The 11198-nt window shown below is 54.3% G+C and overlaps 1 protein-coding gene across 1 annotated transcript in view; it reads left to right on the forward strand.

Moving 5' to 3' along the window:
* Positions 1–5836, forward strand: part of TGFBRAP1 (transforming growth factor beta receptor associated protein 1) — a 54523-nt gene extending 48687 nt beyond the window's left edge. The window contains exons 11-12 of the mRNA XM_059942745.1: positions 1030–1463; positions 3308–5836. Coding sequence (XP_059798728.1) covers positions 1030–1463; positions 3308–3484 — 611 coding nt within the window. The 3' untranslated portion in view covers positions 3485–5836. The remainder of the gene's footprint in view (positions 1–1029; positions 1464–3307) is intronic.
* The last annotated feature ends 5362 nt before the right edge of the window (positions 5837–11198 follow it).

Raw genomic sequence — 11198 nt, forward strand, 5'->3', positions numbered from 1 at the left:
GAGGTAGAGTTCAGGGGCGTCCGGGTAGCCTGGGAGGTAGAGTTCAGGGGCGTCCGGGTAGCCTGGGAGGTAGAGTTCAGGGGCGTCCGGGTAGCCTGGGAGGTAGAGTTCAGGGGCGTCCGGGTAGCCTCGGTGGTAGAGTTCAGGGGCGTCCGGGTAGCCTGGGAGGTAGAGTTCAGGGGCGTCCGGGTAGCCTGGGAGGTAGAGTTCGGGGGCGTCCGGGTAGCCTGGGAGGCAGAGTTCAGGGGCGTCCGGGTAGCCTGGGAGGTAGAGTTCAGGGGCGTCCGGGTAGCCTGGGAGGCAGAGTTCAGGGGCGTCCGGGTAGCCTGGGAGGTAGAGTTCAGGGGCGTCCGGGTAGCCTGGGAGGTAGAGTTCAGGGGCGTCCGGGTAGCCTGGGAGGTAGAGTTCAGGGGCGTCCGGGTAGCCTGGGAGGTAGAGTTCAGGGGCGTCCGGGTAGCCTGGGTGGTAGAGTTCAGGGGCGTCCGGGTAGCCTGGGAGGTAGAGTTCAGGGGCGTCCGGGTAGCCTGGGAGGTAGAGTTCAGGGGCGTCCGGGTAGCCTGGGAGGTAGAGTTCAGGGGCGTCCGGGTAGCCTGGGAGGTAGAGTTCAGGGGCGTCCGGGTAGCCTGGGAGGTAGAGTTCAGGGGCGTCCGGGTAGCCTCGGTGGTAGAGTTCAGGGGCGTCCGGGTAGCCTGGGAGGTAGAGTTCAGGGGCGTCCGGGTAGCCTGGGAGGTAGAGTTCGGGGGCGTCCGGGTAGCCTGGGAGGCAGAGTTCAGGGGCGTCCGGGTAGCCTGGGAGGTAGAGTTCAGGGGCGTCCGGGTAGCCTGGGAGGTAGAGTTCAGGGGCGTCCGGGTAGCCTGGGAGGTAGAGTTCGGGGGCGTCCGGGTAGCCTGGGAGGCAGAGTTCAGGGGCGTCCGGGCACCCAGGCTTGCTCTGCCCATTCTTAAGCGCGTGGCCCGTGCAGTTGCGGCGTTGGATTGGCACCGCCTGGCGCGGGCCCTGCCGTTTCTAACCAGCGGTCCCGCCTCACAGACCGGATCCGGGGCGCCGGGCTCCCCATGGAGCGCGCCATCCTGCACGGGAAGCTGGAGCGGCACGAGGAGGCCCTGCACATCCTGGTCCACGAGCTGGCCGACTTCCCGGCGGCGGAGGACTACTGCCTGTGGCGCTCCGAGGGCCGCGACCCGCCCGCCCGCCAGCGGCTCTTCCACCTGCTGCTGGCCATGTACCTGGGCCCCGGCCCCTCTGCGCCTGAGCTGGCCGTGGCCGCCGTGGACCTCCTGAACCGCCATGCCGCCGAGTTCGACGCGGCCCGGGTCCTGCAGCTGCTGCCGGGCACGTGGTCGGTGCAGCTGCTCTGCCCGTTCCTGACGGGGGCCGTGAGGGACAGCGTCCACGCCCGGAGGACCACTCAGGTGGCTGTGGGCCTGGCCAAGTCCGAAAACTTGATCTACAAATACGACAAGGTGAGAGCCCGGCCCTCTTGGGCGAGACGTGTGATTTGAGGTCGGTTTTACCCGTGGAAAAATACTCCTTGTCCGTTTTTTCTCTGTAACTTCAACACGCGGGATTTCTTCACACAGACACAGGTGTGTGAGCCCAGGTGTGAGCCGGGCCGGCAGGTGTACGGCTGGGGCAGCTTCCCGCCCCTTTTAGACACTGACGGTGCCGAGAGCCGCGCTCCGGGCCCTGGTCCACGCTGCACGTCACGGTGTCACTGCATCCGCACCGCGCTTCCGGGCAGAATTGCCTCCCCGTCACAGAGGAGGGCAGGGGCACCGGGAGGTGACACAGGACACAGAGGAGCCCGGGTGTGGACCGCAGGCCGGTTCAGAGCTCCACGTTCCGGGTCCCCATCGCTGTCTCGTGGGCTTGCTGTGACTAATAATAGCAAATCCCACAGGCCCGGGGCTCAGACGACACGCATCCAGTTCTCACCGTCTGGGGGCTGGGAGCCCGAGATCCAGGCGCCGACAGATTCGGGGCCCCGTGAGGCCCCCTTCTCACTGAGCTCGCGGGGCCGGGAGCCAGCGCTGGTCTCTTCCTCCTCCATAAGGGCCCTGAGGCCGTCCTGGGGGCCCCGCCTCCAAACACCATCCCACTGGGGGTCAGGGCCTTGACATTTGCTGAGAGATACGGGCATTCGGTCCATAACACCCCCAAGCTCATCCGGAGGAGGCTTCTCTCTGGTGAGGCCCAGACGCCCCGCAGCCAGCAGGGTGTCCTTCCAGGGCGGGAATCCGCCGTGTTCCTCCCGCTGGGAAGCCCGCACTGACTCCCCAGTGGAGAAGCCGAGGCCGGGAAGATTCAGCCTCCCTCCTCTGGCCCGTCCCTGCCCGTCCCAGGGTGCTCAGAACCTCCCAGTGGACTTGCCGTTTCGTACGTACGGCCTTTGAAGCCACCGTTGCCTCTGTCTGAGACGGCTCACCTCTTCCTTTTGTGCCTGGGGAACGCCTACTCGAAACCCCGCCTAAGTCTTTCCTTTGTGAAACCGTCCCATCCCTCTAAGCAGACGGGCGCCCCGTGGGCCGACTCACGTGCTGCATCCGTAGCTGTCCCCTCCCCTGTGAGGCTTTGGGTTCTCTGAGGGCAGGAGCTTCCTTTACTTATCTCGGTACTCCTGAGCCAACCTGGCATCTTGAAGGCATTGAATGTTTGTTGAAAGACTAAAGAAACTAATGAGTAGGGTGAATTCAGTAAGCCGTCACTCCGTCCTGCCACTAGGCTGACTTGCCGGGCTGATTCACGTGAATTGTGCAGAAAGGCTTTTAGCTTGCAGAACTCAAGTCCTGTTTATCAGACAAGAAATAATAAAGTTTTGTTACTTACATTTAAAGAAAGGAAATGATGTTTCCTGGGGCCAGTCAGGAATGTGCCATGGATGGACCCCATCGCTTTGACCCAGTCTCTTATTTGGGCCTTAACTTTTCTTGTTTGCAAACGAGGGGAGCAGGGGATTAGATAGCTCTCATGGTCTTGTCAGCTCTAACGCCCCATGATTCTGTAATAGGCCTTGCTTGAATAGATCAGAGCTCAGAGAATGTTTGAAAGAAGATCTTGGTGAGAAATTCCTCCGCCAGACAAGCAGCAATTACTTTTGTAAAATAAGAAGGCAGTTTCGTAGCTTTTTTGACTTGTCCAGTTCCGAGGATGTGTTTGTTTATTTTCACCGCTGATACTCTCTTTCGAGAAATTGATATTAAAGCTGTCCTCACCAGTGATAATAACAACCCATGGGGTAATGCGTGTCAGCTCTGAAAACCGGTGTCACTTATGTCACAGGCGTCCCTGCCTTTGTTTCTTTTTGCAGATGAAGCTGAAAGGAAGCTCAGTTCGGCTCTCAGACAAAAAGCTTTGCCAGATGTGCCAAAACCCCTTTTGCGAGCCCGTGTTTGTTAGGTATCCGAACGGTGGTCTCGTCCACACCCACTGTGCGGCCAGCAGGCACACGAACCCCAGCTCCCCCAGCCCCGGGGCTCGGACTTGAAGAGGCCGGGCCGAGGGCTCCTTACCAAGCCGGCCGGGTGCACAGAGCAGGAGGCCGCGTCAGCCGTCATCTGGTGCTGGGGGGGCTTCAGTCCGTGGGAAATGGGATGCGGCCGACCCCCTGCATCGGATGGAAATGGGTAATCCCCAAAATAGAGACATGCCAGATTCACCCGTCCAGGGACATCGCCACCCAAAACAGATGTCTGCTCTGAAAGGAAATAAGCCTTCCTGTGCCACCCGGACAAACCGGGCCCCGCACCCCGAGCCCCGATCTGTAGACACGTATTTGCACTGGAAACGTTTGCTCCGGTGGCACGGAGGGGACCGCGTCCTGGCGGGCGAGCGGCCAGGGCGCAGAGCTCTCCATCCTCCCCGCCTGGCCACCGGTCGCCCTGCGGGCTCTGCCTTTGCCCTGAGGGACAGCTGACCTCAGGGAGGTATCTTTGTTCCTTCCCACTTCCTATCTGGCTTCCAACCCCTAAAGATCTGCCTGGGTACCCAGGCCCTCCCTTTGGGGTAAATGCATTCGCTTCTGGCTGCCTCACAAGTGAAGGCTCCGAGAAGCTGTGGACGTGCCAGGAGGAGCCGCTCGCAGGTCTGGAGCCGGCGGCGGGGGCGGGGGCACACGGCGCATCGCCCGCCGGTTTGTAACTCCATGATTAACATGTTCAATTAGAACTTTTAATTTGGCGTTATATCTTCTTTGTGACTTTTCTCTCTTTTGGAAATTCACCTCCGTCATGTTCATTAGGGACGTTTTTCTTTGTTACCCCCCATTGATTCCTCGAGCAATGAAAAGGGAAAGGTCGTGAGCACAAGCCAAGCGTGTTTTCCGGGGCGGCTGGTGGTCACCTCCACGCTGGCCAGGGCGGGCCGTGGGCGACAGCTGCCCTGCGCGACGGGGGCATCACCCCTCCCGAGGGAGCGCCGCCCCCAGAGGAAGTCCAGGCAGGCTGCCTTACCTCGAGCACTTTACACGCCTGCCCTGCGGCTTCCTGGACACACGGGACAGACGCCTCCCGCATCACAGACCCCGCGTCCATTCCGCGTCTCTGCCCAGCATCGCGGAGAAGCTGACGCTGTCGTTACTTCACTGCCCTCTCCTGAATTTCCTCCCGGTGATTATCGACTCTATCAGGGACTAAGAAGAAAGATGCCGTGACGCCTGGCAAACGTGCATCGGCTCGTGCGTGTGACGAGGGGACCCCGGGACCCGGCCCCGCTTCTTCAGCCCAGGCCTTAACAGACGGGGTGGAGAGCTCGTCCTCCCTGCTGTGAAAACGCTTTCTGTACTATCACGGTCGCTGTTCTCTCTCCTCTTGTGATTCCAAGGGGGTCCAGAAACTCTTCCCTACGGTGTCTCGATTTCTGAAGAATAAATGATGAAGGAGTTCTTGCAGCTCAGCCGTGTGCTGTGTAAACTGGTGTGAATGAATGCCCAGTCACGAGTCTTCACCCTGCGGATGGCTGTGAAGGAACGGCCGTGTGCCTGGGGACGTTACCATCACGACTCTTGAGTTTGGGGTTATCCCTCAGAGAACAAGCGGCTAGGACACGGAAAACTGCACCTGTAAAAGCACTGTTTCTCTCCACGAGATGGGTACAATCCTGGAAAAGCCTTCGGATTGTTCCTTTCTCACTTGGGGGCACTGGTCTCTCTTTGCTCTGAACACTGATCAGTATTTTGAAATGTTTGTTAGCCTTTAGAATAATGGGAACTGAAGTTGAGCAGTTTTCTGTCTCTACTCTAGAATCCGCTAATGCAGCAGAATTCTCTGACCCTGTGCAGGATTGTTAAAAACCTTGCCTTTCTCTAACTCCCACGAGGCCCTTTTCTCAAATCATATTTTTAAAAGAAATACGTGGTTCTTTCTAAAGACCTGCTCTCTTGTGATTGTGCCACTGGTTAGAGGAATTGGAACCATCACTTGGCCCTTGGCCCCCTGGGTCGGTTCGATGTCACCATCCTAGTTAAAATAGCATGAACTGGACTCAGCTGACATTAGTATTCTCTGGGCAAGACTCTTCAATTTCATGAGCTGGTTTTCTGCTGTTGCTTATCAGGTATCCATGTGGGAGTGGCACGTGGGCTACGGAGCCTTGAGCCCGCGCTCAGAGCTGGAAGGCCCCGGGCCTGAGCCCCGGATATGCTTGTGGTGGGGCTCCAGGGGCCCTGGGTACCACCCTTGAGTCACTGCCTGTCACACAGCCGGGGTAACCTGGGCTTCCCCCTCGCCCGCCTATGGAAACCTGGTCCTTTCAACTTTACCCTCTGCCCCTGGTTGGATCCCAAATACACGAGATGTACAAATGTAAACTTGTTGATTTTATTAAAGTTCTTTTAATTCTTTGTCCCTCCTGTAATTGTTTTTTTTTTTTTTTTTTAGGAATTTCACTTTATTTATTTATTTATTTTTGGCTGTGTTGGGTCTTCGTTTCTGTGCGAGGGCTTTCTCCAGTTGCGGCAAGTGGGGGCCACTCTTCATCGTGGTGCGCGGGCCTCTCACTATCGCGGCCTCTCGTTGCGGAGCACAGGCTCCAGACGCGCAGGCTCAGTAGTTGTGGCTCACAGGCTTAGTTGCTCCGTGGCATGTGGGATCTTCCCAGACCAGGGCTCGAACCCGTGTCCCCTGCATTGGCAGGCAGATTCTCAACCACTGCGCCCCCAGGGAAGCCCCTTGTAATTGTTTTTTAAATAAAAGTTATCTTGGTGACGTGATGGTTTCCGCTGGCAGGGCACCTAGCCCAAGGGGCCATAGAACTTAGTCATCTGCCCTGGTAGTGCCTTCCCGCTCCTGCAAGGACTTGGATTGGTCGCTCCTCACATCCTTTGGTGTTGCTTCACTACATTTTAAACAATGCACTTCTGACTATCTCCTGCATAATCTTAAGGTGCTCCTGGATGTTTGTGGCCTTCAGATTAATCCTGCTCTGCGGAGTTTAACAAAGGAGATCTCCGGTTACTTCTCCGATATTTCACCTTTTAGCCACATGCTCCCAAGGAAGACTGCTGCCCTTGGATTTCTAGCCCCGAATATATTCAGGGAATAGAACTTTGTTTAAATCTCACCTTTTAAATTTTAAATCATCCCTTAGAACCCCGTTCACAGCAGGCCTTTGAGAAATCCTGCCAGGTGAATGTCATAGCCCTCTTTCGTGTTCTTTCTTTCCTTGTGGGTACTGCGCTAGCCCGAGGGTGGGGTGTGTGCACAGCTGAGCACCCCTGACTATTCTTAGCCCCTGCTCCATGTCGGTCGGGCTGGTCAGCTCCACGTGTGTGTGGGTGTGTACGTGCGTGTGTGTGCCTGCGTGTATGTGCAAGCATGTGGATGTGTGTGTGTGTGTGTGCATGCATATGTGCATGTGTGTGTGGGTCTGGGATGGTGAGGACTGCCGTCCACCACTTCTTCCAACATGCTAATCAGGGAAGTAGGGAGTTAGACCAGCCCCTGTTTCCTCCCGTCCGGCTTCTTTGTCTGCTGCTGGGAGGAGTCGGGTGCTGTTCCCACATCTGCACTCAGACCTGTGTGGCGGGTCACCTGCAGCAAGGGTTCCCTAATTGCAGGTGGGCAGCTGGCTGTCCCGGCACGTGGCACGTGTGAGCCCCCGTAACCCAGCATCACCTCTGCTCCTCTGACCGTAATTTCATGCAACCGCGTGTTGGAAACATGCAGGGGCTGTGCCACCCTCCTGTTTGTGCTCGGTGTAATTTACTGGTGTAATTTCCAGGTATCTGGTGTTTGTACAAATACTAGAAAATACGCTGCTTTGTAGCAGCTGACAGAGAAGCTCAGCCATTCCCAACCCGCCTCGGCCGTGCCAGGGTGCACACCCACCGGGCCAGGAGCTGAGGGGCTAAAAGACTCACCTTACCAAGAGCTGTACGCAAGGTGCTGAGGGGGCGGTTTTCCTTTTTCAATCCATGCATTCATTTATTTGTATATTCATTCATTCCACAAGTATATATTGGAAGATGCTCCGTGCCAGACATCGTGCTCCGTTCTGCAGAAAAACTGGTGAGAGACACATCTGGTCTCAGCCCTGCTGGAGGTAATGACAGCCCCAGGGGACAAATGCCGGAGGATGCAGTGCCGGTGGACCAGATGCGCGGAGTTGGAGGGAGAGGGCTGCACTCAGGGTGGGGGATGAGCGGGCTTATGGCCCCGTGGGGATGGAGAGAAAGAGGATCCAATGACTCTGCAGCCCGGGAAGGCGGCAGGGGACAGTGACAGATGAGGCTGGAGGCCGAGGCTTCATCCCGGTTCTGGGCGGAAGAGAAACACGGGTGTCTGTGCTGTAGAGAGACCAGCAGTCCCCCGACCAGGGGCAGCCTCAGCCAACATGTCCATCTGGTATTGGGTCCATTCATCTTGGTCTTTACATGGTTTTTAATTATATGGGAAAGGACTCCCGCCCCCCAAAAAAGAAACAGAATGTAGTGGCCAGTTTATTTGGAGAATCCTTTGTATTAAAATATAGTACATGGAGGGCTTCCCTGGTGGTGCAGTGGTTAAGAATCCGCCTGCCAACTCAGGGGACACGGGTTCGAGCCCTGGTCCGGGAAGATCCCACATGCCGCGGAGCAACTAAGCCTGTGCGCCACAACTACTGAGCCTGCGCTCTAGAGCCCGCAAGCCACAACTACTGAGCCCACGTGCCACAACTACTGAGCCCACGTGCCACAACTACTGAAGCCCGCACACCTAGAGCCCATGCTCCACAACAAGAGAAGCCACCGCAATGAGAAGCCTGCTCACTGCAACGAAGAGTAGCCCCCGCTCGCCATTAGAGAAAGCCTGCGTGCAGCAACGAAGATCCAGTGCGGCCAAAAATAAAATAAATTAATGAAATAAATAAACATTTTTTTAAATGTTAAAAAATAAAATAAAATATAGTACATGGATAAAAAAATTGGAGGTATAGTAAGGCCAACAGATCAGGAGACAATTGCCACTGAAAAGATAGTTTTTATGCTCACGGATCCCGGAGACCCTCCTCACAGGGGAGGGGGCACACCAACCACATGGGGGAAGCACCAGGGCAGGAGAGACAGGGCAGGTCAGGGAACGTGGGCAGGAGCCTTTATTGTGGTTTCAAGGCAAGGAGGGGGTGAGGAGGCTGGGCAGGCTTGGGGCTGGCTAGTTGGAATGATTTCCATGGGCTCTGGGCCCAGGGGCTGTCCCTGGCTGTCTGGCCCTGGCCCCGGGGGATGAGAGCAGGCGGATAGCAGCTCGGGGTGTGAGCGCCCACAGGGGAGGCGGTGGGGTGTGGGCGCTGGTTGGGCTGGTTTGTATTTGAAGGGGCGCTCGCAGGCGAGTTGTTTACTGTCTCCAGGAGCTAGCCAGTCCTGGGAGCGGCAACCTCTCCAGGGTCAGCCAGGGCCCAGACGTCAAAGCATCAGAATACGGAAAATCAGAGAAGTGGTTAATACAGATTTTCGATTAAACCACTGGGGTGGCCACATTGTACTCTGCTTCCCAGGACAGAGAATTGAACGTGACAAGGTTAACGTACTTCTAACAGCAAGATAGGAAAGGCTGCTCAGAGTAGCACAGGGTGAGGACAGGCGAGAGGATGGTCTGGAAACCCTTCCCAGGCCCTGCCTGCCAGACGTGTGTTGTGGTCAAAGGGTTTCTCGAGCCTGAGTGACTCAAGTTGGCTTATACTTGCCGTGAATAAGACTTTCAACCCAGATTGGTTTCTAGAGAGGTGTAAGATGCCTTTAATAGTTGTTTCTCTGTATAGCTACTGTAGAGCACAGGGAACAATACTCAATATTTTGTAATAACCTAGAAGGGAAGAGAGTCCAAAGAAGAATGTATAATATATATATATTCTGACTATAACTGAATTGCTGTGCTGTACACCTGAAACTAACATGATATTGTAAATCAACTATACTTCAATTAAAAAAAAGGAAAACATTAAAATATAGTTGTTTCTCATGCTTTTCTATATATAATTAGTGAATATATATTAATTGGCCGAAACCTTTGCAGCACTGTCAAGCTCTTGAATAATTAATGTCTCCTCCGTCAAACAGCTGTGGGCTTTCTCTCCCGGGCTCCTCCATGTCCCAATTCATAATCCAACCTTGGCCCAGCCTGTTGGCGGACGACCCGTTGGTGACTGCTGAGAAGAGCTTCACAACCTACCTTAAGAGTTTCCCGAGTTTTTGGTAACTTTCAAGCACAGCTGGTTAGAGAATAAATTGCCATGACCTTTCCAAAAAAAAACAATTTTATTATGGCATCAAAAGCCACCAATTCCACTTTCATAAGTTTATTTTCGGAAAATAATCAGCAGCTAGGTAGGAAGATTTATGTCAGGGATACTCATTATAGGATTTTTTTTTTTTAATAGTGGAAAATAGAAAAAAACAAAACCAAACAGGGAGTACTTAAGTAACTTAGCTTCTGGTGCAGCCACATAATGGATGACTTCCAGCCACCAGAAATCACTTCAAGACATGAAAAAAAACCCTACCAAAACACTAAGCTAAGTTGTGGGGTAGTATGATCCAAATTTTGCAAAAGAAGTACACATTTTTATATGTAAGTTTAAAAAACTAGAATATCTTTAATTTTCTTTATGCGTTTGGGTAAAAAACAAGTTTTCATTTCTACAAGGAGCACATTACCTCTATAATAAAAATTATTCAGTAGATATGATTTTTAAAACTTGTCTAAGACTAGAGAACATTTATTCCTAAGGATGGAAAGTACTCCATTCTCTTACAGAATCTAAATCTAAACTTTAAGGTATAGCATCACCTCACGTCTAGTTAAGAACTTACCCATATCTGCTTATGGTATCATTTGAGAAGGAAAGATTCAAGGAAAACAGAGCGGGGGGTCGGGGAGTGAAGAGGATGTGGGGGAAGAAGAGGGTCTGTAGGTTCACGTGAAGGTATCATGGAGATTTAGACTCTGGGGACAAAACCCCGGTGGAACGGCACACGTTGGAGAGCGTCTGAGCGGATGCATCTCAGTGGTCCCAGGGCTCCCCGCCGGGAAAGCGGTTCCTAGCGGCCCGGACTGCCTGCTTCCTGAGCGGCCCGGCAAATCCCGTGACAGTCGAAGCCTTGGGGAGACAGAGCCTCCTGCTCCCCACAGAGTTTCTCCCTTCACGCTTTGAAAGCAAATTACGCTTTGCGCTTTTCCATATGCATTTATAAAGTTATTCAGTCCTGTTTGTCTTCTATGGTGAGGTGAGTGACCCTTTCTTCATGGTTTAATAAAACATCCGAAGTCTTCATGACACCACAGCAAAGCACCGCAAGGAGGGGAGACTGCAGCAGCATTTCAATGAGGGAGGAAATGAGAAATGAGTCCCCAAAGGATACTTAATAAGGAACAGCAAAACTGTCTTTTCAAAAAATGCTTCTGGAAATGAGCTTGGCTGTTTTTTTCCGGCTGGATGGTTGGCAAAGGGACAGCAGCTGCCAGAGGCAGCAGGAGAGAGCGCTGGGGAGCTGGAACACGCAGATCCCTGCAAGGGACCGGCCTTATTACCCCGGCCTTGGGGATGGTCAGACGCTTACCTGGACACCTCCAGGCTGAGCTGGCATATCAGCACCCTCGGATTCCTGGTTGCAGAAGGTAACGTTCTGGTCACACCTGTGCGTTTCTCATACAGGTGAGTTCTTTCTGTTCCTATCACACTAAGTAGGAAAAATCCCTCTGTGCTGCAGCCCCTCCCTGGTTCCCTCT

Source organism: Balaenoptera ricei, chromosome 13, assembly GCF_028023285.1.
Source record: "Balaenoptera ricei isolate mBalRic1 chromosome 13, mBalRic1.hap2, whole genome shotgun sequence".
In the NCBI taxonomy this organism is placed as follows: Eukaryota; Metazoa; Chordata; class Mammalia; order Artiodactyla; family Balaenopteridae; genus Balaenoptera; species Balaenoptera ricei.